The following is a 26,014-nucleotide window of genomic DNA, read 5'->3' on the forward strand; positions in this document are numbered from 1 at the left end:
CCTGTGTAGCATTCCTTGTTATAAGGTCACACATACTGGGCACACCTGTTATACAACTGTACACACCATACACTGGTATGTGGTTTAGTAAACAAAGGAGAGCATTGGCAGTGGTCACTCTCTTGGGTAATATCTCCTAGCAACCAAGTGATAATAATTATTAGTAGTGTAAACAATAATATTAGTAGTGTAAACAATAATATTAGCCAAACATGCCAAGTCATCCTACAAGAATTTCAAGTCACATCAATAAGGTTACTGTATAGCCTAAATATTTTGAGGTTGAGCAATGTTGCTAAAAATAAAATTTTCGATGTATTATACTATATGGAGGTCTAAATATTTTGAGGGTAAAATTTTTGCTGATAACACCCAAAACTGCGAAATCAGTGAAAATTCCCCCCTCTAAATATTTAGGCTATACGGTATATATTGTATAAAAGCCTCGGCTTTTATTTCCTTCCAAACTTTTTATTGACGAAATGAGTAGTGCCTTTCTTTGATTATTTGGTGATGCCAACACTTAAACTAATTTTAAGGTAGAACACAATCATTGTAATAGCTTTGGTGTAGCCAGGGTTTGTAACCCATTGGCAAATTGTTGATGTTTCACATCTGTATGCACAGTGACATGGACTTGTGTGGACTGTTCTTGTGGTTTCTCAGTCCCAGTGTTAATGTATGCACATTAGACCCCTGAAATTGTATAATCTAACAGTACACTATATATATACACAAAAAAAGTGGAATCTGTGTAATATGGACACTTTGGGACCAATTAAATAGTATCAAGATCTCCTGATTTCTAGGTCAGTTTATGTGCTAGGGTTACTTGGGATCGTCTGGATTATGTAGGTGTCCACATTAACAGGTTTCAGAATAGCCATAATCATTCACCTTGTCATCATTTTCCACAGACACAATTGCCCATCCGTCACTTCATGCTAACCAGATACAGCTTAAGAGAGCTGTCACAGCCGATCATCTGAGCAAGAAGATAGCTAGTCGTCCTGGTCCTCTGATGCTGATCCAGAAGGGGATACTGGACCCTGCAGATCATGGGCTAGTAGGGGCAGTGAAACAAGTACCACTCCCTACTGGAGAGGAAGCAGAAGACATGGGCATGGCTGAGGCAATGCAGCAGCAGCAACAGAAGAGGCGATTTCAACAAAGACATTCAGTGGCAACAATGGGTGGTTGGGGTGGCCAGGGTTCATCAAATGGTACATCAACATCGCCTTTCCACTCTGGAGAGTGGGGTAAACTGGTTTCTGGGAATTCGCCTATATCTCGATCAATGTCAGTAGATGTGGTGGAGGATATTAATGAAGAATCTAGAAGAAAGGGAAGCTCTTCAAGTTCTATACCTTCTCCACCTGATTTTCTCAGCCTTGAGTCACCGGCTCATTCTCCAAGTGGTGGATCAATAGGTGTCAGGTCTCCACCCACTGCAAGATCCTTTCCCTCCTCACAACTAGGACGCAACTCTGGCAAAGTGCCAACTGTGTCACCCAAGTTATGTAAGAAAGTGAAGTCTAAACGAGAGAAGTTTCGTTTTCACATATACCAACCACCAAATCAGAAACGTAACTTGAAGGATGTACCACAGAAGCAACAATCTCCTTATTCACTTCTTGTCCAGCAACAACAGATCTTACTACAATTACAAGTACTACAGCAGCAGCATCCTGAGATGATGAATACTGGGATTAACTTCCCGCCAATTCCTCAGGACTGTAGTCCACAGCAGCACATGCAGATATTACTGCAGACACTGAGCAAAATGACTGCCCACATCAACCAGGAACACAGAACTGGTAACCACGGAGCAAGTAGTGGCATACCGACCTCTAAAAGTAGTCCACCTTTTGTGGTACCGACTAGTGAACCATTAGTACAGAAGGATAGCTCTACACTGTCATTGATGGGTCTGGTGTCTAACTCTCACAAGGGAGTGTCTAGTAATTCTCATTATTCCAGTGAATCACTGCTGCGATGTGATAATGGTAAGACTGTGAAGTTTGAAGATGTCCGTGTTAACCAATTGAAAGATGCTTGTAAGGAAAAGAAGTTAGTTGTGTCAGGAAAGAAAGCTGATTTGATTGAACGACTGTTAGAACATAACAATGGTGTCCTACCAGCATCAGTTGTTGAGAGGAAAGATCTGGGACCAGACACAAACCGGATCACAACACCACAAGAGTCTTCATCTGGTATTCCTACAACATCTCCTGTGTTCAAATTTCCTGCCAATTCTGATAGTGTCGTAACATCAATGAGACCTATCCAGATGCCGATACAACAAATTAGAAAGATGCAAGATAAGTTCGATGAAGTGAATCAACTAAAGAAACTGAATTACATTAGTGGTAGGAATTATTCTAGTCCAATTGCTCCAATGCCGGATACAATTCCAGCTAGTTTTACTGCTCAGCAGAAGCAGCAGCAGCAGCAACAACAACAACACCAACAGAAACCAGCCAATCATGTTGCGGCTACCAGTAATGTAGTCAATAGCAGCAGTTCTATTGTTGTCACCAACTCAACCCCACGCCAATCAGTTGGCGACAGTCATCAGCCATTAATCAAGAAGAAATCTCTATCAGAACCTTCCTCTCCGACATTATCACCTTCTCCCAGCACTCTGAACTTGCTTACTGAAATGATCGGTGATAATTCTAGTTTACTAAACCCTGCTACACTAAGACAACAGCTAGGTGAGGTTAAAGAGCACTTCACTAATCAACAACAGCACTTTAATGGTGTCCTACCTGATGGAGCGTCTCACCAGCAGGCCATCAGTAGTGCTAATGTTGTCATGGGTGGATCAGTCATGTACCGTAACAAGGTTGCTCCTCCCCATCTCAACCAGCGACCAAATCGTAACTCTCTCCCAATGTTGCCACCATACATGCCAACTGCTGGGGCAGTAGCACAGCCCCCAGCAGCAGGAGCCATGAAGCCTTTGCAACAACAGAGCAGCACACCAGCTAATGCCAGTGATTTTGACTTCCATGGTAGTGGGATGTATATGAGTGACCCAAGTGGCTTGACTGCTGTAGACTCCTCTGAATTGATGGATGTAAGAATGCCTGTCTAGTGTACTAGTATGTGTACTTGTACAGTGTGTAGTGTGGTGCACTAATATTCCCAATTGTAACTGCTAATTTGACAAAAGTGTTCAACCACTTTTCAGACTGCATAGTAAATGTACAAAGGTTAATGGGTCTTGTGTTTAGCTACAGGAACAAGCTAATAGAGTGTAGTCCAGCTTTCTAGCTTTGACTGGCGGAGTAAAATGATCTAACACTTAGCTCACCATATATTTCCTCAATTTGCCAAATGTAGTCCAGCATACTTGTGATAAATTTTATGGCATGTTATTTAATGTTAAGAATTAGTTATTATAATTGTCATGTCCATGCAGATTGGTAATGATCCCAATCTTATGGGAATGCTGAGTATGGATGGAACAGGTATGTTATGAGATATAACAGTAAACATTACCCCATGTGATGTGTGACACTGACTCATTGTGTACTACTTGTCTCATAGGATATCAACATAATTCCCACAACCCTGCCAAGTCCGTCACAAACAGCAACTTGTTAGATTTTCTTTCCATTAGTAATCCCATGATGATGGCCGGTGTTGCCAAGTCTGAGGTCCCTTCAAATTCATCCAAGGATATACCGCCACCTCCATATACTAGTCCAGGTGCACACGCAACAACTACAGATCTCTCCTGGCTGAACTTGGTAGACGGCAACACTGCAGTGTCTAACTATGGTACTTCTCCTATACACAACTCAATGGCCTACCTCAATCAGAACCTATCTGTGTCCGCTGAGAGGTTTAATGCTTCCAGCAATGAACAGAACAAGAGTAATTTGAACAATATCCAACCTTATTTGGACTCTGATCTCCCTCCTGTGCCAACGCTTGATTTGTTTTCAACAGCAGATCTAGATGCTGATAAATTCCTCAGTATGTCAATGTAATCAAATGATATGGCCAAGTGCCATAATTTTCATGAAGGAATGATTAATGCTAGTAGTATTTTATATGGCTATTTTGTTTGTTGTACTTGTTTGTATGTGTATGTATGATGTACTCAGGTGTCTCCCACTATATGATGTAATAATGTATATAATAATAGCACTGATACACTTTTTGTATTGTACAAAACAAACAAACAAAAACAAGATCTTTAACTTAACAACCGTTGCCTCTGGTAGTCTACAAAGTCATCAAACAGGCTGGGCCATGCCTCAGATTCGTCGTAATTACTGTAATCTGGTTTAATTGTCACTGAAAACGGTAAAAATAAATTCCATGTATCACGTGATATTCCTTTGACATCTGTCTCTTTGAGAAACTGACACCACTCTGATGATATTAGAGTCCGGTGTTGCTCAAACACTAGTTCCCACAATGGGATGGCCATCTCAACTGGCAGAGAACGCTGACCTGTGGATTGGTCTAGGCCAAATGTAAATGTGAATTTGTACAAGTCATTAAATTTCTCATCATCTTTAACTTCTTGTCTCATTTCTGGGAACCTGCTACGCAGACTCTTGGCATCATGAACTCTCATCTTCTGACAACCATTAACAAATTCTTCACGGCTGAACCGACACATTTGAGATGCCTCAAACTTCCATGCCAGCAATAGCACTATATACTCAGTGGGGTCTACACCCAAGTCATTACAAAACTTCTCCATTCCTTCAGCCAAGATGGCATCCTCATGTTCATCCTTATACTGGTTGAAATATTTCTCCAATAGTTCTTGTTTGTTGCTTGATGGTAGGGACAATAGAGCAGACATTTTACTGGTCACTCCAGCTGGTTGTTGTCTAGTGGGTACCTCCTGTGTAGTCTGGCGTACCTCTGAAGGTGTACTAGTGTTTACAGGTGGTCTCCTCTTGTGGCTCTTTCTTCTCAGGGACAATATGGAGTGTTTACCACCCACGCGTTGTTCACTACTGTAATCTTTAGACTGGTTGTGACCCATGTTGCTACCCTGTGACAACAAGCGGGGTAGTGACATCACTATATTGTGTGGTCATTGAAAACAACCAACTCAAAAACTGTATACAAAATAATCCTTCAATTTTTTTTAGGGAACATCTTTGGGGTAGGTACAGAATAACAAAACATACACGCACTACGTATAATGGTCTGGCCACGCGAGACTAGGACTATTACAAACAACTATTACAACTACATAAACTACAGCTAGCTACAGGGGGGAAACTATTGAAGGATATTTACAACAGTGCTTTGATACTCGACGTGAAGGAGTGAGAAATTTACGCTCGGAAATTTATCAACTAGTCATCGTATTTCACTATTACACACACACCTTACCTGGTACTAAACTCGAATATAAATGTTCCTGGGACGTCTACACTACACTATAGCTACAGCTCTACTCACAGTCTCGCTTGTTATTCAAATGACCCCACTTCTTGAGTTTCCAGTGTTTATTGCGGACCACATTTAAATGTCACGAGTCCGTTTATTAAACGTTACTAATAATAGCGCACTGTTCTAATTTTGGCACAAGAAATATACGTATTAGGAAATTTGCACTATCACGTCCTAATAACACCGTTAATAGGTTCATCAACATCAACATCAACATCAACATCATCATCAGATGAGCTACTTGAGGGGGGTAGATCTAGTATGTCCCTATCTGCTTGTCTCTCAGAATCACACTGCTTTAACCATGAGTTCTGTACTGCTACTATTTCGCTGCTCAGTTTACATGCTGAATATTTCTCCAGTAGGTCACTATGGTAGAGCAGTGGTAACTTAGACTAATGTAACAAAATTATTGTACCTGTTTAATGATAGAAAACTGTGCCCCCACTTGAAGCCTTCAAGTAATGATTCTCCTTGTTCCTTGAAACCTGCGTAACAACTTGTAGTAAGACCTCTCCCTTAGCAATCACCTCGACAACAAGACCAGTAGACCTCAAGATTAACATGACTAAATGTTAACCTCATAAATATCTACAAAATTCCATAGCTGGCATACGTTATGATGTTACATATTCTAGATGCTAATTTCAGGGCTCCCAAGAGAAATCAGGGAGCCCGGAGTAGTAAGTACAAACCTACAGTGTGCAAAGCACACTCAACGTGAATGCTAGGGAGAATTTAGTAATGTGGATATGCAATCTAGAGGCATTTTGGATTGTTTTTAATTATCCATCAGCTAGTTCAACAGTTCAGCTGGTTCATCAGCACAACAGTTCAATATAGGGGGCCTGAGAATGCAACCATTCCCCCTACTAGGATTTTTGAATTAAAGGTGATGCTATAAGTGAGCTGAAGGCTAAATGAACCTTTGGGGACCCAGGGCAAGGTCCCCCCTCTTCCTTTGGCAGCCCTGCCTAATTGAGTTATTAATCAAGACTTCCTGATGTTAAGCAGGTATATGCTTTCAAAAGCACTTGGAGGGTGTCAGTGTACAATACGAGTGACCAGTTGTTTCATGTAGTACCAGTGTATTTTCACACTGTGCATTTCACATATACGTATGTATACATAGTACAACTGTGAACATTTTAACACGTAAACTCAAAGACATGAAATCATGAGGTTAATATTCACAAGGTTTGCCCTAGTGACTCACTATACAGTGTGGTGTATGTGTGTGTGAAAGGAAACTTCATCATTGCAGTGACAGATATGTAGTTTAGATCACTTGTATCCCCTATATGTACCACAGAGTGTAGTCAGAGCATTCAGAATGAAATTTCTGTAGGGAATCAAAGCACTTTCTGTTTGCAACCACAAAGACAAATTAAGTTGTAGTTTCAAAATAAAGGTTGAGAAATCAATCTGTCAATGAACGGAAGTAACACTAAACAAGTTTAAACTTTTAACATTTCAAAGCCAACACCCACTTTCATAATCGTATGCCATCTACACCCAGATCCATATCTCCATTTTGCTTCGTCCCATTGTGTTAAATTAAATGCCATGAGATCGAGATTCAGCACATGATGGTGATTTGATTAGTATACAAAATATCACGTGACTGCAACAAGGCCAACTGATACATGAACAATGCTGATGAAGCTTAGCGAAGATGAGAAAAGGAACTAAGCTATATTAGTGAGAAAGTTTAGCAAGTGTCTGGTAGACACATTAATGTTTTGCCATCCAAACATTCTCACCATCTTTAGTCTGCAGCCTGAACAAGACACCAAACATGGCTGGTGATTAACCAAAAGGGGTAAGGGCTGGGTACAACTATGATATAAGTGTGTTATCAGCTAAACAATGAGCACCAAATCAGTCACTAAAATTGCCCATAAGATTTCAAATTCAGTATTCTAATGAGTGATAATAGCAAAGCATGTTCTATACTATCTGTGACTGTGACAAAAGGATTGCTCATATCATAACTAGAGCTGGGAACAACTATACACACTGGTAGAGCGTCGTGCGATCAAGAAAGCTGGTGCACCACACCATGAGTATATTGACAGGAAGAAAGAAAACAGCATTTTCATGTATGCATAGCTCCATAGACTCTTCTTCAAAACACAACATTTTCACTATAGATGTCTGCCAGACCAAGAGTTCATAATATTCCCATACAAATATTATGAACTCTTGGATAGAACCACACAGCAAATTGTGATTAAATTTGCACCAGTCAATTGCAACATATGGGTGTTCAAAGTTTCAATTTGATTTCTTCGTTTTTTTCTTCTTCTACAGGGGCTTCATTTATTTTGCACACTTTGCAAAAATTGATATAAAATGCAAATGTGTAACTTGATTGCTGGGACAAATGAAGATGATTAATAGCAAAAATATCATGATACTGATATGAGAAATCTTTACTTTTAGTAAAGTTTGTGGTTTGATGGAAATGGAACATCCATCACAATAACGGTTCAAACTTTTACATCATGATTATTGTCCAGCATTAATCAGTATTGCTGTACTTCCAGGGTGACATGTTCAGCAAACCTTCTAAATAAGGGGGTCAGCTTAGAGGTACATAGGCCCTAGACTTTAGTTAGACTATCCCAAAAGCTACATCAACAAAATACTAAACAAGTTACGTTAAGTGATGTATAGCTTCATCAAATTTAACGATAAGGCTCTTGGGGATTCATGGACCCCCTCAAGATTCACCACTGATGTTTGGTCCCACTATCACACATGGCAATTAAAACTTTAGAATATCATAACCAGTTACTGAATGCACAATAACTGCTGATGAAGGATATTAAAATCATGTGCTAAATGCAAACTTGAAATTTGTACCACAGTTTATCAGATCATCTAGTGGACAAAATAATCGATTATGTTTAATAATAAAGGATTAGTGTTCACATTTGAATAAATTAATATGGGTCGGCTGACAAGAATAACCACAAAACAACTGGTCACCATTTAAGTTTCACAACTTTACGGTTCAACCATGTGACCACCCTTCTCAGTTGTATTACAACACTTACCAGTGACATAGAGTGCAGCACACAGAGCCTCCACACATGACAGCTTACATGGTCTACCATAATTGATTGGATTTGCTGCTACCAAATATGGTAATAGTCTGTGTTGGAAGGCCTTAATCTTGGAGAAGGGCGTGTCATCAAGTCTTGCCCAGGAGCAATCAATAACAGCTAGTCCTCTTGTCCGAATGATGTCATGATCTTCAAATGATACACACTTCTCACCATACGGGGACAGCACTACACCAGGGAACCACTGTGATAGGGTTAACCGCTCGGCTTGTCCAAATTTCACCAGTCGTCTACCAGTACACTTCTTAGGATCACACTGTTCCAGGTCCTGTTAACACTAACAATAAACAGGCTAGACAGTTCTGGGTAATGCTCACCCACATGGCTAATCGAACGTGCAGCACATCAACACTATAAACTGTTGTACTATCATCTCCAGTTGGTGGAACATGTTCCGTAAGACGACTGCGGTGGAGTGATACTAAATAATGGTCAAAAGGACACCCTTTAAAATGTTACCTCTCCTTTTCGTCTCTTCCTCGCGACTTTCTGTACTTCTGTCTCGGCTTCTTGCTGCTACTCATTTTCGTTACGATTCGAGTGTGGGTTTCGTTTTCCCCAGTGTTGAGGGCTCACCATGAGTCAAAACATAGCTCACCACGTTCTCGCGTCGCTACAGAGATCGCCAAAGAAGACATGCATAGTAAGCTACGATTCACGTGCTTTGGTATTAAACAGTGTCCTTGAATACAGTAAAGTTTGTAATCACTCAAATTACTGGCACAGTAATCACTGGCTGTCCAGTATAATTATAAAATAAATACTAGTGTAGCAAGAAATCATAACTGTGTAGACTAGCACTTTTTCTCTCTGCTCAGGTTGTCAATGGAGAGGCCATAGACAAGGAAGGTTTTCATCAACTAGTTACCAACTATGCCAACTTGCTAAAGAAGAATGGTGCTAAATCAGGGGACAGTATTCTCATTACCGTCAAAATCAGCATCAATTTCTATGCTATGGCAGTTGCTACTCTCGCTATAGGTAAGATCGCGAAAGAAACGTTATAATGTATTCCCACTATCGAAATCAACGAGTAGTTAGAAACGTATACTCAACGTTGTTGTGGTGTTTAAAATTTGTTCCCACAATCGGTACCAACATGTTCAGGTATAAATATAGTGTGAAACAGCGATTAGTTAACTTACCTGGCACAGGGGATACCATGATCAAGAAGGTGGTTCCCTCAGGTCGAGGCCAGTGCATTGCACCCCGCCTGGCTGAAGCCTGCGATCTCCCCAAACGTGGGAGACTCGGGTGCGTAATTTTTGTTAGTGGGGGACTGCGTTCGCGCATCCCCCTCACAAAGAAATTGTAAACAAAATGAAAGCATGAGGATTAGTGAATTTTTGTGATGATGGACTCACTGCATGTTATAACCTGCTCAGCGTTATGCTGCCATTCAACATGTTGTTCACCTTGGCACAGGAACATACTATGCTTACTTACTTACTGTTTAGACGAACGCACGAGTCGCTTTTATATTTGCCAAAGTAAACAGAAAACACGCCATTGAAAAAGTACGTAAAATGTGTAATGACCTCACTGATTAACCCAAACCCACAAGTAAACTTCACAAGTGCCAGGATATAAAGCAGCGACCTGGTACAATTCTCAACTTACTTTGTGCAGGGGATACCATGATCAAGAAGGTGGTTCCCTCAGGTGGAGGCCAGAGCATTGCACCCCGCCTGGTTGAAACCTGCGATTTCCAAATTGGAAAGTCGGGCACGTAATTTTTGATAGGAGGGGTCGGCGTTCGCGCTACCCCTGCAACAAAACCGGCATACCCGTGAAGTGTTTCACACAGTGAGTTACGCTTTGTATTGTTGTGTTACTTGTAATGATGTCCTGGCGTAACTCAGAACGTTAGCACCACTTGTTGTCTTACTGTAGGTGGCGCCATTGTGATCATCAATACTACAATTGGTCGAAAGAGGATTAATCACTGCGTGAGGTTAGCTAGTCCTGCAGTGTGGGTGTTTGAGAAGACATCATGGTTAAAGTATATCCATGTGAGTTGGTACTAGATGTGTGGATCTTCCAACATTTTGATACCATAACCATTAGTATCTCTGCTATTAGATCATGGTGGAGTATGGAAAATTCATTTTTATATTATGAACTCTTGATAACGAGGGGTAATCAATGTAATCACTACCAATAGAATCATCTGCCACGTGGATCAAGGTTTTTGATTAATGAAAAATAAATCTTGATTACTAGTTGATTTCACCTTAAAAAGGGCCTTTATTGCTTCACAATTTAACACATTTTCGTAAATTCTCATTTTGTTTTTGAGCTTTCAAGGACTTCTCAATCACTAGCAAATTTAATCCTTGATCCCTTGATTCGATTTTGATCCTGGTTTCAAATGGTTCTACAGGACTATTGGTAGTGACTACCCCTTGCCGTATGTATCCCTACCAGAGTAGTAGTGTCCTGATCTTAGAAGTGTTGTTGTTATTGAGGCTGTAGACAAGTGTCCTGATTATTGAACTGTCCAGGGATTAGCTTAATAAAAACTGCAAAGGTTGAGCACATAGAATAATTCAGCAGAACAAATTTAAAATTACATACAGATACTAATAAATTCAAGATGTGAAAACAGTGATTTTTGCCATCGAACAGTGTTCAAGGTCACATTATTAAATTGTATGGATTACCTACCATCAGTGTTGGGAGTAACGCGTTACGTAATATTATTACTTTTGTGGTAACAAAGTAATATAACGAAATACGCTATGAAAACAGGTAATATAACGCAAGATATATACTTTACTTACAAACGTAACGCGTTACCTAAGTAATATAATTACTGTAACGAGTCTAATATGACGTAATATTATTACTAAAAGTAGCGAAGTTACTAATCTCGTTAGTAATCCTCTGAGTAACGCCTAACCACAATGGAGTAACGAGGCCTATTGAATGAAGCTTATTCACTAGCTTCTTACTTATAACCAAGATTTGTACACTGTCCAACAACGCCATCATGTCACGTGATAAGGTGGTAGTTTCACACGTGACAGCTTAAGGCTGTGGACACAAAGTAATATAATATGTAATATTATTACAGTTACTTTATTTTATGGGTAATATGTAACTGTAACTAAATAGTTCTGTTGCAAGTAATATGTAATATGTAACTAGTTACTTTTACAAAGTAACTTGCCCAACACTGCCTACCATACTGTATACTACCTCTTCTAGTTTCTCATACCATCATTGTGGGGAGTCCCCATCTGGGTATCCCTGGATGACACTGATTGGAGGGGCACTGATCAGCTGTTGATGAGACCAGAAGACGTTGTGGTGACAGACAATGCCTTAGTGACATTTACTACTGGTAGTACTGGCATGCCAAAATTGTTACTGAGGAAACACAACTTTGTCCTGAATCAGTCTAAGGCTCTGTCTATCGCATTTAAAACAGTGATGCCTAACAGGGAAGAAAAGGATTCTACCTTTTTAACCAACCTGAATGTGTTTGGACTGCACTTCCTTGTAGTGAGTGTGTGTGTGTGTGTGTGTGTGTGTGTGTGTGTGTGTGTGTGTGTGTGTGTGTGTGTGTGTGTGTGTGTGTGTGTGTGTGTGTGTGTGTGTGTTGTGTGTGTCTGAGAAGCAGCATAGCTAATTGGCTATAGAATTGGCCTGATAATTGAAAGGTTCCAGGTTCGATGCTTGGTTATGCCATGTTGTTTCCTTGAGTAAGAAACTTTATTCACAATGCTCCAGTTCCAGTTGTGGAATGGGGTGGTACCAACTGGGAAAGTAGCCAACCCAGCTGTAACATCAATGGGTACCTGGTGTTAACTGGGGAAGCAAATGCCCAGCTGTCCTTGTCTCAGTTAGTGGTGGTGGGTTATTGTGGAACTTGGCTTCTCTCAGTGAGACCCCCTGCAAGGTTACTATACCAGGAGGATTTGCCTGCACGAGACTCTATCTAAAGCAAAGCAAGGCCTCTGGCAATTGTCAAAACACAACTATTGCCACCCAGTGAACCAGCACTGGGATTCCCCTGTACACCACTCTGGCACTTGAGTTTGTGTGCGTGCATGCGTGTGTGTGCGTCATAGCCAAGTGGTTAGGGAATCTGCCTGGTGATCGAGAGGTCCCAGGTTTGATTCCCGGTTACACCACTTTGGTGTTGTTGTTGTTTCCTTGAGCAAGAAACTTTACTCACATTGTTCCAGTCTACCCAGCTGTTTAAATGGGGACCTGGTGGCCTGGTGTCAACTGGGGAAGTAGCCCACCCAGCTGTAACATCAATGTGTAGCAAATGCCCAACTGTCCTTGTCTCGCTTAGCGGTGTTGAGGTTGTTGTGGAACTTTGGGTTCCGTGACCTCTCTCCGTGAGACCTGGACAGTCCTCCTGCAGGTTACTAGCCCTGCCCCAGGAGGATTTGCCTGCACAAGGCTCAAGCGCCTAAGTGGTGCACAGGCATCCCAGTGCTGGTTCGCTGGGTTTCATATATTATTTAATTATATTAAATTATTTTATTTATATATGTGTGTACGTGCGTACATGTGCATGTGTATGTGGTGTGCATATATGTATATGTATGTGTAGTAGTAAGTAACTGCAATACAACAATTTTACATAAAACTTGCATTCATTTCTTAGGGCTAGGGAGGAGCACTAGCCTTCAGATCAAAATACTCTAATAGAGCAGTCAAGTATACTCTAATAAGGCCTTCATTTGTATATCAACAGATTTGTTAAAGGAAAAGGAACTTTATAGTTTGGCCATGAGTCTAAGCTGATGCTGCTATCTATGTGTGTGTTTTTTTGCCATTGTGATAGATAGACCTGGATGTACAAAATGACTCCTTTTAGAATCAAATTGTTCAAACATTGTTCTATTTTTGTAGATGAATATCTTTAGCTTTGGGTAGCCTGCTAGCTGCTTCCCAGGGCTTTCAAATACAGCAATCTGTTGAATTTTGAACCACTTAAATGTTTGACTCTCCCAGTGCTTGGTAGCTGTACCCCTATATTCTCACATCACTGCTGTTGAAAATCCCCTTCAAGAAGTCTTGGCTATGCCCCTGAGTTTGATATTCTGGTTGCAGAATAACATAAAAACAGTACAATTAAATGGAGGAGTAATAACTTAGCTTTGGCTGGTCACTAAAATACTAAAACTGGGCATACCAAGAAAAACTAATGTTTTTGTGGCACGACTGCTGGGGGTTTGCTTTTGCTTACACTTCATAATGTATATGTACTTACTGTAGTGTGCGTGCATGCGTGCGTGCGTGCGTGCGTGTGAACATGTGTGTATGTTACATATCAAAAGATGTACTATTGATAATAGATACAAGCTTTTCCATAAGCAGAGGAGGGCTGACATGTCCATGTGAGCCATATAGGGGTTTGTACACAGAGGGAGGGTATTGCTAAAAGTACATTACAATTGAAACCTTGTCTGTCGCTAAATTCCAACCCTGATGGCTTGATTTCAATGTATACAATCAATTCGAGGGTTAGTCACATGATTAAGATTCTCTTTGTACGAAACAGAGGAGAGCATGGCTGAAACCAAGAGTTCATAATATATATACTAAGGAGAGTATCCTACTCTCATATACCCCTGTAGAAGGGCGTATCGTGAAGTTATGATGTAACGACAAGATGTTGTGGTTTGTGACGTACAAGCAGCTGTAAAAGTGCAACAATCGTTAGCACCATTTCACACTCGCGACGCTCAATATAGCCGTATTCGCGAATGGCCTAGCAAGAAATGCCTCATGAAGGGATGATTGTAGTTCGGTAAGAAACACTTAGAGCTGGAGTTAATTTGGTTGCTAGCAACGTTGTTAGGCACGCGTTCAATCGCTACCATGTTCAACCAATGACATCATTAATTATACAAAGAAAAACAGGCGAACTCAGAAGTGTTGCATCATAACTTCACGATACGCCCTTCTACAGGGGTATATGAGAGTAGGATACTCTCCTCAGTATATATATTATGAACTCTTGCTGAAACGGATTTTTAAAATCTCCGGGGAGCCTCTCAGTCCTAAAACAGTGGTTTAGACATTGTTTTTAATGATTAAAAAATTTCAAGTTGTGCAATTAACATGAAAAACGCTTACTTCGTGTCAGCCCTCCTCTGCTCCATAAGCTAGCAAAGCCATTGATATTGTATATTAGTTGATGGTACATGTCCCATGCTAGGTTGGTTCCACTGGGATGATTCACTCTAATATTCGTAATTTTGACTGTGACAAGTTACTACAACATTTACGCACATACAAATCCAACTCAACTGTCATACTGGGCTCCCCTTACTTCCTCAACAAGATAGCTGTCTACTGTAGCCAGACGAAGCAGCCACTCCCTGCAGACTATGCAGTGATGGGCGGGGCTCCCACTTACCGCAGAATCATGAGGAGTTTCAAGGGGCTGGTACCTGATGATTGCTGCTTCACTGTATATGGATGCACCGAGATTGAGCCGATCAGTTTTGTGTCAGCTAAGGAACGTTTAGCAGTGGAGGATGCCAACAGCGATGGACACTGTGTGGGTAGACCTGCCTTCAATGACAGTGTTAAAGTGATCAGAATATTAACTGGTAAGCAACCATTTATTTTTAGGAGGTAGTAAACATTAATCAATATTAAAAGACAGTCATCTTTAGTACGACTCCAGGTCACTTGGCCATGGGTCCCATTCATACTAGTGAGGCTGGAATCTAAATTTGATTAGTTATAGAACATACTGGAATTTTTCACTGGAACGTCGATTCAGAGTTAGGGTAGTTACTTCAATAAAAGTAGTTACTCATTACATTTATCACACTTACATAATTTGGCTTTTGTAAATGCAACTAGTGGTTAAGTTACTATGGTAGTTGCTATGCTTTTTTGCACTCAGATATGCCTTACCAAGATATGCGCTTCCCCTACTTACAAACAAAGTGGCCATTTCAGCTTAGTTTCAAGATTCTGTCTGCCTATATCATGGAGTACAGTGCACAGAACATGTCTACTTGTTTGGCTGTAGCATGTATGGTGGAAAAATTGCAACATGTTTTAGTTTCAATGTATGGTTACTAGTAACTATGCAGCTATAGTAAGTTAATTTCTGGACAAGAGATGTAACTAGTTAAACTAATAGATTACATAACTAGTTACAAAAGTAGCTAGTTACCCCCAACTCTGGATGTCATTCCCAAAGATATATTTAAAAGATAGTAACTGTATACTTCATCAGATGAGGAGTCTGCATCAGAAAACAAGATGTTAGAGGATTACGAGGTTGCTATTGGGCACACTGGAGAAGTGGTTGTAACTGGTTGGCATGTAAACACCTATCAGGTCAGGTGGGATCACATGATCCAGTGATATCACTACATTGTCTAGGTAACCAGGACACGTATCCTAACAGCTAAGGATGGCAAGCTATGGTTGAGAACTGAAGATGCTGGATACCTGGATGAAGAGGGTCGTATCTGGCTAGTGGGAAGAGTGAAATGGAGGGTGGATCATGATAACAAGTATTACTGGTCCATCAGTGTGGAACAGAAGGTGATGAGAATTAATTGTCTAATATTTTAATAGCAGTCATGTTATGTTGGACAGTGAACTAACAGAGGATAATGTCTGTTTGTCCCAAAATTGTCCATTATAGAGAGGTGTTCACTCTAGACTAGTGTCGGTTTGAGGAACTCATTGTAGTTATAGTGATTAGGTCCCAAAGTCACCTGTGTTACCAGTGGAAACACATCAAAAGGTTCCCTGAAATGATTGACATAAATGCATTTACTACAGTACACCTTCAAATGTCATATGTATGGCATGGTTCCACAGGGATTTCACTGGTTTCCAAACCTAGTCAGTATTTCAAATGAAAGAGTATGATGTACTCAGCCAGAAAGAACCCAAAATCACAAAAATTGCAAGAGTAGCCATTAGTGGTTAACTTCATTTATTTTTTCCCATTATGATTATCACTACACTTTTAAGGCATTGATGCCTCTAAAATAATTATCATTGTTTAACAATCTCAGGTTCTTACAATTTTTTGATAAACAAACATAGCTGTAGCAAGATATTTTTAAAGGGACATTTTCTTTCTGAGGGGGTCATGGGGCACACTTCCACAGAAAAAAAATGAAATTTGACTTTCCGAGATAAAAAATGAGGATTTTACACATTGACTGTTCTATTAGACCATCTTGATCTTTTAAATCAATGGGGTATAAAAGCTTGGAATGGTAAAATTCAACTGTGAAACAGTGTTCTCAGGTGATGTTTTACTCATTTCTAGTTAGCTAGGGTATGGCTAATTAATTACCACACCTCAGTGTAAAACCCCCTCTCTCCCCCCTCCTCAAATTCCTGGATTTCAGAAAGGGTTAACAATGGTTGCATCCTACTTCTGAGTTGGATTCTGTTGGAAACAGCCAGCTAAACTTCTAGAACCAATTATTATTGTAAGCTTTTTTTCTAACCAAATGTTTGAGATGTATAATTCTTCTACCTGGTATATTAGGTCATACCTACAACAAAATGAATCAGTCGGTAAGCAGAAAAAAGCGGTTAGGCTTTAGTTTCAGACATGCTTGTGATTTCTGGTCACAAACCATATATTTCAAAAACAGATCATTATACTGCACTGTCTGCAGATATTGAAGTTTTACTAGCTATATCATGGAAACTGGTTTTAAAGGATTATGCTTATGGATGAGATCAAAATTTCACTCACTGACTGTTCTATTAGAATAACTCAATTATTTTACAACACTTGCAAATTAATCTTTAGGTGTGACATAATGTTATTTTTCTTTTCTTAATCAAATCTGTGCAAAATTGGGTTGGTCGAGTCCAAGCAGAAATAGGTATGGCCTTGGCTTGAAATTTCTTAAATTTGTAAATTACCCAGCTTCTGTATGAATTAGGGTGTGTGTATACTACAGGTGTTGGATCGGTGTAGCCTGATCACTTTTGCTTCTTACCTACCACATCAAGGAAAGGCGTGGCTGGTCTTGGAAGCACCCCAGGGACTTCCCCCTGTGGAACAAGAAGGCAAGTAACTGGTCATATATAATTGTATGTGTGTATTGGAACCTGTTAACTTAGTTAAGGTACAAAAGTATCTCTTAGTACATAACATTCAGAAACTATTCCAACTTGAGAAAGTCATACTGGAATTTAAGATTGCAACTTTTTTTGCCTTTCAAAGTATGTGTGGGTAGGACAGATTCCCCAGATCCTTCCACTCTGGTACTTACTCTGCAACAGCCTAGTGTTTGGTGGCACAATTGTGCACCATGCCATCCTGTTTATGGAACACCTTTTCATTCCCTGTACCATTCCTAAATTGAAATTTCAACAAACATATTACACCAGCTACACCACACACACACACACACGCACGCACGCACGCACGCACGCACGCACGCACGCACGCACACACACACACAACACTCTCAAGTCTTGAGTCATCAAGTTGTGTGTAAGTGATGACAGTATTTTAATGCAATCCCCACCTAGCTATAGCTAGCAATACTGTATAGTGGGTTTGAAGGAAATATTTCGCAGATTGCAAAGTTTTCACTTCTTTAGGATATTTAAATATGCCAGTTTGATCAAGCTGCAAATTTTGAGAAGGAAAATTTTCACGATTTTTATGGATTGGTTGCTACCCATGAAAATTTTCCTCCTTGGAAATATATAGTAGTGTTCAGCTGCCCAATAATCTAGTGTAGCCACACCCTTTTACTTGCATTGCACTAATGGTGCTGTCAATTAGTGTCTGCCCTCAAATGACATTATACAATGCTAAGCTGGGATGATGTAAATCACATGATTTCATTGTGTAGGAATAATGTCAATGCTGAGACAAGATGGGACACCAGTTGATGTGTTCAAGGTGCTACACAGTGTACCAAAGGATTGGAGACAGACATAACTCAAAACCAAACACTGCTCTACTCTTCAACCAAAGCAGCCATTACAAGTGGACCATAATTATTATTGTAATAATAATAATAATTGTTGTTACCATGGTTATGTGTTTGTTATACACGTGATGTATTAGACTGTTGCACGTGATCGAACTAATGTCATTTTCGAAGGTTCATTTTATACGAGGGGTAGCTAACCAGGGGCGGATCTAGGATTTTACAAAAGGGGGGGGGGGCTAACTCAAAGTATTAATGTGATAATGTCTTGGGTAGAGGTGTGCAAAGCACACTTCCCAGCAAAAAAAGCATGCTCGAACTGGGGGCATGCCCCCCAGGAAATTTTTAGAAAATAGATGCTAAAATACTGCAATTTGGAAACATTTCCACATAAAATTCATAATATTTTCTGCCTGTAGATATTTTATATACTGCCTTTAGATTATAGGTATGGCTCTCTGAAGCATTTTGCTAATGGAAAAGTTTGGGTCAACCAAGTACATGATGCACCCCTCTCACAATTGCACAACACTGAATAGGTGCATGTTAAAATAATAATGTTGTATGTGGAAAATTTTGAAATTTGAACAATACATGATTGAATCTGAGAGCATTTTCAATGGAAATTGTGTACCTGAATTAAGTATTGCCATACATATTAACTACACAAGTAGATGAATGAAGCCCTTTAAACAGACCAATGCACTTCATTGTATATATAGGTGCAGGCAGATTTGGAAAAATTCCATAACAGAACCAACTATATGCTTCGTTCTATTAGAGTAGTTAGCTGACTGCTCTATTAGAGTATCTCGATCTTGTACACCTCCAATGCTGATCCGGGTCCTTGTTGCATAAACTTTAGCATAAATCCACTGATAATACCTTGGAAAGATGTTTATAAGGTGGTTTTATGAGTATTTGTATTATTCGTGATCATATAATTATGCTAAGACAAAATTTCATTATAATACTCAGCATATTGATCAAGTAAAGCCTAAAAGTGAAGGGGGGCTTCAGCCCCCAAAGCCCCCCCCTGGATCCGCCCTTGCTAACGTCTTGGACTCTCGTACACTATCTGAGAAATCCAATTATAAATACATGAAATATTTATTGAAATAATGCAGAATACGTGTTGAAATACTTAAATATTGGGACTCTCGAACACAATTTAGAAGTTTGCGTGGGCGCTGGCTACCCCTCGATTTTATAGGTGTGTTAATCTTCGATGGCTTCACTCAATACCTGTTCGTGTGTAATGCTGGATATTACCGCGGTGTTAATGTCTACCAGAAGTTTCACCAGAAATGGTTAGTTATTACTACAATTAGACGTAGTTTATCACGATTTGTTAGTCTGCAGATAGGAGAAGTAAGAATAAGAGAGGCCAGTTGCAACGGAGTTGTTTATGGAGGTATAGTCAAGTATTTATAGGGGTGTTTGTTTATCACTGCCACTGCTATCCTCTGCAGTGTATTACGGAGTCTACGAAAGTTAGTGTTCTCGAGGAAATGCGAGCACATGTTAATGAGATGGATGCTAATGTGTCTAGCGCTCGGTTCGTTCATGTTACTGTACAACGAGGTGGACCATAGTCATCCAAGTGGTCAATACACTCTACTGAAAGTGAGAGGCCTGAATATGTGTGGTGGATTAACACTAGACTATTATACAGTTATCACATCGTGTTAGTCACAGTGTCAATTGTGGTGCAGATCAGTTATAATTAACATGCTAGTCTAGTCCTGTATACCGTATATAAAAAAATGTTTGAGGTGGAAAATGTTCATAGATCACCAAACTTTTCCCGCTATGGTGACTGCCTAGCATCACCATGTGCAAACAGCTAGAGTTCTGTCACATAAATATGAATATGAGCACAGTAAACAGTAAGCCTTACCCCTCATACAAATGTTTTCCTCCAAATCTTGCTATAGTCATTCATCTACAAAGCTCAACTTTTAGTTATACGGTAAGGTAAATGGAGGTAACTCCATGAATATTTTGTGTTCACATTCATAACTTATGATCAACCAAACCAAAATTTGGTTACAAGCAACATACATTTATGTATTCTATGTATACCACATTATGAGTGCTTCGACATAGCCATTATGGAGATGTGGCACAAAGCATCTGGCTGTGTCAGAAAATACGTATGGGGTAACTAACTTGGTGAATTACTGATAAAGTCAACAACACCTCCAATATTGCTGTAATTCAAGAAAATGATCTTAGTTTGACATGCCAGAAAGGCTAATCAGTCCTTAACTAATCTTGTAGCACTGCCTCGGAGAGTTTTAAGCTTTGAAATTTCAATGTGCGCTACACAACTTCAATCAAACTGAGCTGGTGTGAAAACCAGAGTAGCTAGGAACTACCACTTTGATACAGGTAACCACCATACCTTCAACACAAATATTAAACTATTTCGTTAAGCAGTTTAAGAGTTATGGCCCATTAAAAGTTGAAATTCACCAAGTGTTTCAAGCAAATTGTCATTACACTACTTTAAAAACCAGAGTAGCTAGAAACTACCACTTTGGTACAGGTAATCTCCATAGCCTAGTGTATCTTCATCACAAATATTAAGGAGTTACAGCCCATCTAAATGAAGTTACCCCAGTCATGAAGTTACCTCCATTTAACTTACAACATCCCTTACCTTACCCTTTTGTTAAACAATTAAAAATAAATAAATAAAATTAATCCTTTAGAACATCTGTGCATGTGTAATCACCTGCTGTTGTGGTTGTTTCCTTGAAAAAGAAACTTTCCCAGTCTCACCTATCAGGGACATGGTACAGCCTCCTGTGGGTTACTAGTCCTACCCCAGGAGGATTTTCCTGTGTTGACTTAAGTAGCACATGGGTGTCCCAGTGCTAGTTTACTGGGTAGGCTAGCACAGTAGCCGAATGCTTTTGTGTGTATGTATACATATTTTGTATGCATACTTATGTGTGTCTGTGTTTGCTATTGTTCAGGGCCTATGGGGGCGATGGTTATGTATATTCAAAGTTTTTAATTACTTAGCAACCCCTTGGCTTTGGGGGCCAAGAGAGTGCTGAATGCATGCATACACACAGAGTAGAATTACGTGTTGTACAACCTCCAGCCTGTACCACCCATTATGACGTAAGGTTGACCTTCACAATAAGAAGTGCTGATTATGGGTGTATGCTAACTACAGCATTTTCATTGTCTGTTTGGTATGCATATAAGTCCTTGGTGAAGCAGCATTAGCTGTGTAAGTGGCATATCTACAAGTGCCCCTATTTTGGTGAAATTGATATGATTTAATTAATATAAAACTTATGGTGATACCAGAATCAGTTTATTCTCACAGGCAGTAACATCATTAACAGAGCCAATATGAGACCAAACATCTACAGCCTAAATGATGAAGTCCAACTTAGTTTTGTTTGGGACCTAATCATTATAATGATGCAGGCCTTGCTAATGAGGCCATAAATCTTTGACACTTGTTATGGTCACAATTATTTTAAAGTCACAAGTGTGTTTGGGACTTGTTCATTGCAATGAGGGGTCTTGTTATGATATATAACATCCTCGGGATCTACTCGACTTGATCATTCTAATGTGGTCATGAAATACACCTTAACTATGTTTGTGATCTACCATTAATCAGGAATTGCAAAGTTGAAAATGCTTGTGAATTGTTACGGTGGGATTCTTTGACATGAAAAATATAGTTTAAATAAGGGAAGGCTATAATCAGATTCTCATGTACCTATGTTTGTACTTGCTAGTTAACTCATAGTACAAGGCTTGAGTGATCAACAGAGTGATGTCAATATAAACGATATTTTGTTAGCTGAACACTCCTCAGATGTTAGCTGTACTGAGCCTATAATATCATCAACTAAATTCTTTGATGCTATATCAATATTATTGTTATGAAAATATTGTGTCATTTTAAATTTTGTTGATATGATCATATAACCAATGACAGAAACTTGACATGGTAGATCTTAGCTATGTTTGGGACCAACATGACATGGTAGATCTTAGCTATGTTTGGGATCAACATGACATGGTCACTGCAATGAGGTGGTCTCATTACTTCATGAAAGTCACAAATAGCTATGACTTAGCTAAGCACTCATTGTCTCTCTTTCTCTCATGTATTGTTTTATTACTGCTTGATCATTTGCAACTCACTTCTTAACATTATGACCGTTTGGTTTGACTGTTAAAGTTTCAAGTGTATTTTCCACCCTTTTAGAAAGTCCTCACTATCTCCACTTCATACTGTTTCATAACTCCACTTGTGTTTAACAAATTGTCTTTTAGGATGACTGGTCAGAGTACAGGATAAAGCTGTCAAGATATAGGTCTGACGAGATAAAAGCAATGAAAGATTTACGAGTTATTCAGGACCGGCTGGCACAACGCAATTATACAGGAGATGAAGTAAAACTTACGAAATACAAATCACAACTTGAGAAGTGCGATAAAGACGTCGAGTCGCTAAGTGGACAGTTACAATCAGTTACCGGACCTAACTTAATTATAGCCAAGAAGAAGCTTGAGATGAGAAAGGTTGACTGCGCTAAAGTGGAGAAGTCAATTGAGACCACATCACTGTTGTTGAATGGAAAAACTAAACTGCTCCAAACTCAGAAAGATTTAGATGATAAACTCTCAGGAATCAGACAAAAGATAAAATACTATGAGGTGTGGACTCTTTGTCCATGTATGGTTGTGATGTTTCCTTACTGCAGGGACATTTGAACAACAAGCACATCTTACTGTATGGAGAATTAGTAAGTCTAACATATCACAGAGGTGGTTGGTCATACCGCTCTATGATATTGTGTAACCAAACATGTACCTGGATTTATTGGCAAAGTTTTAGAAATACGAGTATCAGCAGTTATTAACAGATGTATTGTCAGATTAATAACTCTATTTGTGTATCCGCAAGAAGTATGAATAATATTACAGTAGCACTTGCTTCCTAGCTAAAATGTTGGGGTGGCTAAAAGAGGGCTCTGGGACACTTATGACATGTATATACACACATTAGAATATAAATACTTAGTATCAGGACTGAGGTGTTGAGTAGGTTGATGAGATGTTTTTATAATGTTTGACTAACCTCCTCTCTGCATTTTGTAATGTCTAACTTGTAGTGTGTATTATAGTGCAAGACAAAGGAGTCATGTCCACCCTATGTGTGGAGCCAGTGGAGTACATGTACAAAGAATTGTGAGGGTGGACGAAGGTTTCGTAAACCAATGTATGCTTTCTTTTGTCTCACTGATGACATTTGTAAACAAGTGCCCAGTGATTATGAGGACTGTAATACTCATTCCTGTGGCAACATGACAGCTTGGGATTCAAATGGTACAGTGTTATAATTAATTCTTGATTCAGATCCCATCGCATTTTTTGACAGATCCTCCAATTAATCCACTCAATCCGCCAATATTATTGGGTGAAGGAGAATATCGTTGTGGCTTGTGGCAAGAAGACTACATCAAGTTACATAAAGGTACAGTCATACTAAGATAAGACTGTAACTTGTACTCCTTCTTGCAGACATGTTGTCTGGCCATACAGAGGCTCGCTACCTCGTATACTCCACTGGTAAGGGATTTTACCCCATCCCGGGAGGACTGGCTAGCAGGATAAAGGGGATTACCACTGTCTTCTTTCTGGCCTTGTTAACCAGTAAGTAAGCCATGTTATGGTGATGGTAGATTCGCTGGTGTTATAGAGAGAGCATTTCTTATTGAGTGGATGGATCAAGAAGGATTTACTGAAATATTAGAACCTAAATACATTGACTGGTCCAAATCAGAATTCCTACACAAGAGATACTACAAGCGTCCCCCAATTAGAGACATTGGCAGTTGGCGATCATACCATGTTCTAAACCGAACTGACCAATGGTACAGGGAGACAAATTTCAGTGAATTCTTCAACCTTTCTGTTGAGCTGGTCCCTGGACATGGATATGACTTCACATATGCTGTATTGCAAAATGAACACTTTGGCCCATTAATATACAAGTATGGCCTTCATACGATCAAGTGTCGTATATGTTGTGTCTGGGACTTTCTGTTCAAAACATCATATGCTTTTAACAAGGAGATGGAAGGGATTCTAGAAAGTTTCAAGTACCCACAGAACTCCTTAGTGGTGATGCACATTAAAGTGCCTTTTGAGAAGAAAATAGCAGATGTGATAGAATACTCTGTTGGACATCTTCTTTGTGCTAACAAAGTAGTTCGTGAGCTACACATGGCTAATTTTACTAAGACTATCACGTCAAATCAAAGACTACTCCGGCACATGATCGGACTGAAGAATAAAGATGTCATTGTACCGACATACACAAAGGCAGCAACACAAACAGTACATTATCATATAGGACACCTGTCACCTACCCTTGACCCCGCCATTTTGAGAGGTGTCCTTAGAAACACTATGATCGATTTCTTCCTCCTGCTCAACTCTACAGTGATTATCAGGGAGAAGGGACACCAGCACTGGTTTGCGTCAACAGCAGAAGCAATACGACACCACTACCACCCTGATAGAGTGACATACATGGTGAACAATGAATCTGAAGCACCTCACTGTAATAAAAGAACACCAATAATAGCACCTCTATACTAATGTATTAAATACTATTTACACCAGAAGCCATTTTGTATCTATGTATGACCTCGTATCATACCGAAGTGCTTTACGTGTTGGAAAGGATTTCTTGAACGCTGGGGGCCAGCCTTAGACTAACTGTGGGGTATGTTACACATGTTAGGGTCGAGAGATGCGGATAGCTGGTCGCAGGCGTTGCTGTGGGATTTCGTGTAAGCGACTGCCTTTACTAGTCACTCTGCTCGTATTACTGACAATGAACTTCTTCTTGTGGTGTAACGTGTTTGGCGCAAAATGCGCCCAGATGGGACCAGTGTCACTAATACTGGTACGCACTATATAACTAGCTATTTATACCAGACCCTGCATGTAGTAAACTGGGTTTCTTCCCTATACATAGGGTACAGAACCGGAGCATACAAGCAGAATAATCATGGGGAAAGACATTAAAAGAAATGGCGATGGCGAAGCTGACCCTAGAAAAAATCACACAAACTTCCATGATCACGTGAGAGAAATACAGCAGCTAGTACAGAGGCAGGCAGTGTTCAACAGTTCATCCACTATGTTTAATGTGATGAACTATAGTGCTCTAGAAGTGCCGACCATTAGTGTGGCAGACAAGAAGTTCCTCACCAAGAGAATACAGAACATGTCCGACATGGTGAGAGAGTATGAAATTGATGAGATGATGAAGCTAATTGAAAAGAACGAACACAATCTTAAGAGGGTGAACATATCGATTTTGTTGTCTAAAGAAAATAACGCTAATTTTGAGAAGAAGGCTGCTGAATGCAAGGCACAGCTTGATGAACTTGTAACTAAAGCCAGTGATATGGGGCTTGAAGATGACAGTGAATACCACCTGATGATACACAAATTGCTTGATGACTTGGACAAGATTGA

At 39.8% G+C, this 26,014-nt stretch overlaps 5 protein-coding genes and 2 non-coding genes across 11 annotated transcripts in view; 5 read left to right on the forward strand and 2 right to left on the reverse strand.

Annotated features, from left to right (window-relative positions):
- LOC136250141 (myocardin-related transcription factor B-like) overlaps positions 1–4,207 on the forward strand; it is a 10,315-nt gene extending 6,108 nt beyond the window's left edge. The window contains exons 5-7 of the mRNA XM_066042312.1: positions 918–3,082; positions 3,428–3,476; positions 3,556–4,207. Of these exons, the coding sequence (XP_065898384.1) occupies positions 918–3,082; positions 3,428–3,476; positions 3,556–4,001 (2,660 nt within the window). The 3' untranslated portion in view covers positions 4,002–4,207. The remainder of the gene's footprint in view (positions 1–917; positions 3,083–3,427; positions 3,477–3,555) is intronic.
- LOC136250151 (DCN1-like protein 3) lies at positions 4,124–5,525 on the reverse strand. The gene is made up of 2 exons (XM_066042325.1): positions 5,374–5,525; positions 4,124–5,026 (listed from the first exon to the last, which is right to left on the reverse strand). Exon 2 carries the CDS (start codon positions 5,015–5,017, stop codon positions 4,211–4,213), a length of 807 nt encoding a protein of 268 aa, XP_065898397.1. The 5' UTR covers positions 5,018–5,026; positions 5,374–5,525; the 3' UTR covers positions 4,124–4,210.
- A 29-nt stretch (positions 5,526–5,554) lies between these two features.
- LOC136250152 (18S rRNA aminocarboxypropyltransferase-like) lies at positions 5,555–10,090 on the reverse strand. 4 transcript variants are annotated; one of them, XM_066042328.1, is made up of 6 exons: positions 10,015–10,090; positions 9,024–9,177; positions 8,882–8,969; positions 8,496–8,832; positions 5,852–5,921; positions 5,555–5,802 (listed from the first exon to the last, which is right to left on the reverse strand). In XM_066042328.1, exons 2-6 carry the CDS (start codon positions 9,086–9,088, stop codon positions 5,601–5,603), a joined length of 762 nt encoding a protein of 253 aa, XP_065898400.1. In that variant the 5' UTR covers positions 9,089–9,177; positions 10,015–10,090; the 3' UTR covers positions 5,555–5,600. The 4 variants fall into 4 exon arrangements, with proteins under 4 accessions (XP_065898400.1, XP_065898401.1, XP_065898399.1 ...); XM_066042329.1 differs by having other exon boundaries at positions 10,011–10,026; XM_066042327.1 differs by lacking the exon at positions 10,015–10,090 and adding an exon at positions 9,493–9,703.
- Positions 9,086–18,629, forward strand: LOC136250145 (olefin beta-lactone synthetase-like). Its single transcript, XM_066042316.1, has 9 exons — positions 9,086–9,207; positions 9,383–9,545; positions 10,458–10,576; positions 11,775–12,071; positions 14,749–15,145; positions 15,787–15,890; positions 15,936–16,100; positions 17,492–17,600; positions 18,398–18,629. The coding sequence occupies exons 1-9, from the start codon at positions 9,142–9,144 to the stop codon at positions 18,484–18,486; spliced, it is 1,509 nt and encodes a 502-aa protein (XP_065898388.1). The 5' UTR covers positions 9,086–9,141; the 3' UTR covers positions 18,487–18,629.
- LOC136251960 (U1 spliceosomal RNA) lies at positions 9,702–9,864 on the forward strand. Its single transcript, XR_010699300.1, has one exon. It is a non-coding gene; the product is annotated as a U1 spliceosomal RNA (small nuclear RNA).
- Positions 10,177–10,334, forward strand: LOC136251948 (U1 spliceosomal RNA). The gene has a single exon (XR_010699292.1). It is a non-coding gene; the product is annotated as a U1 spliceosomal RNA (small nuclear RNA).
- A 1,018-nt stretch (positions 18,630–19,647) lies between the features above and the next one.
- Positions 19,648–25,171, forward strand: LOC136250157 (uncharacterized). 2 transcript variants are annotated; one of them, XM_066042333.1, is made up of 9 exons: positions 19,648–19,788; positions 19,834–19,892; positions 19,951–20,104; positions 22,793–23,176; positions 23,224–23,265; positions 23,647–23,848; positions 23,901–23,996; positions 24,044–24,175; positions 24,222–25,171. In XM_066042333.1, the coding sequence occupies exons 1-9, from the start codon at positions 19,786–19,788 to the stop codon at positions 25,124–25,126; spliced, it is 1,977 nt and encodes a 658-aa protein (XP_065898405.1). In that variant the 5' UTR covers positions 19,648–19,785; the 3' UTR covers positions 25,127–25,171. The 2 variants fall into 2 exon arrangements, with proteins under 2 accessions (XP_065898405.1, XP_065898406.1); XM_066042334.1 differs by lacking the exons at positions 19,648–19,788; positions 19,834–19,892 and having other exon boundaries at positions 19,961–20,165.
- The last annotated feature ends 843 nt before the right edge of the window (positions 25,172–26,014 follow it).

Source organism: Dysidea avara, chromosome 3 (genome assembly GCF_963678975.1).
Source record: "Dysidea avara chromosome 3, odDysAvar1.4, whole genome shotgun sequence".
Taxonomy (NCBI): Eukaryota; Metazoa; Porifera; class Demospongiae; order Dictyoceratida; family Dysideidae; genus Dysidea; species Dysidea avara.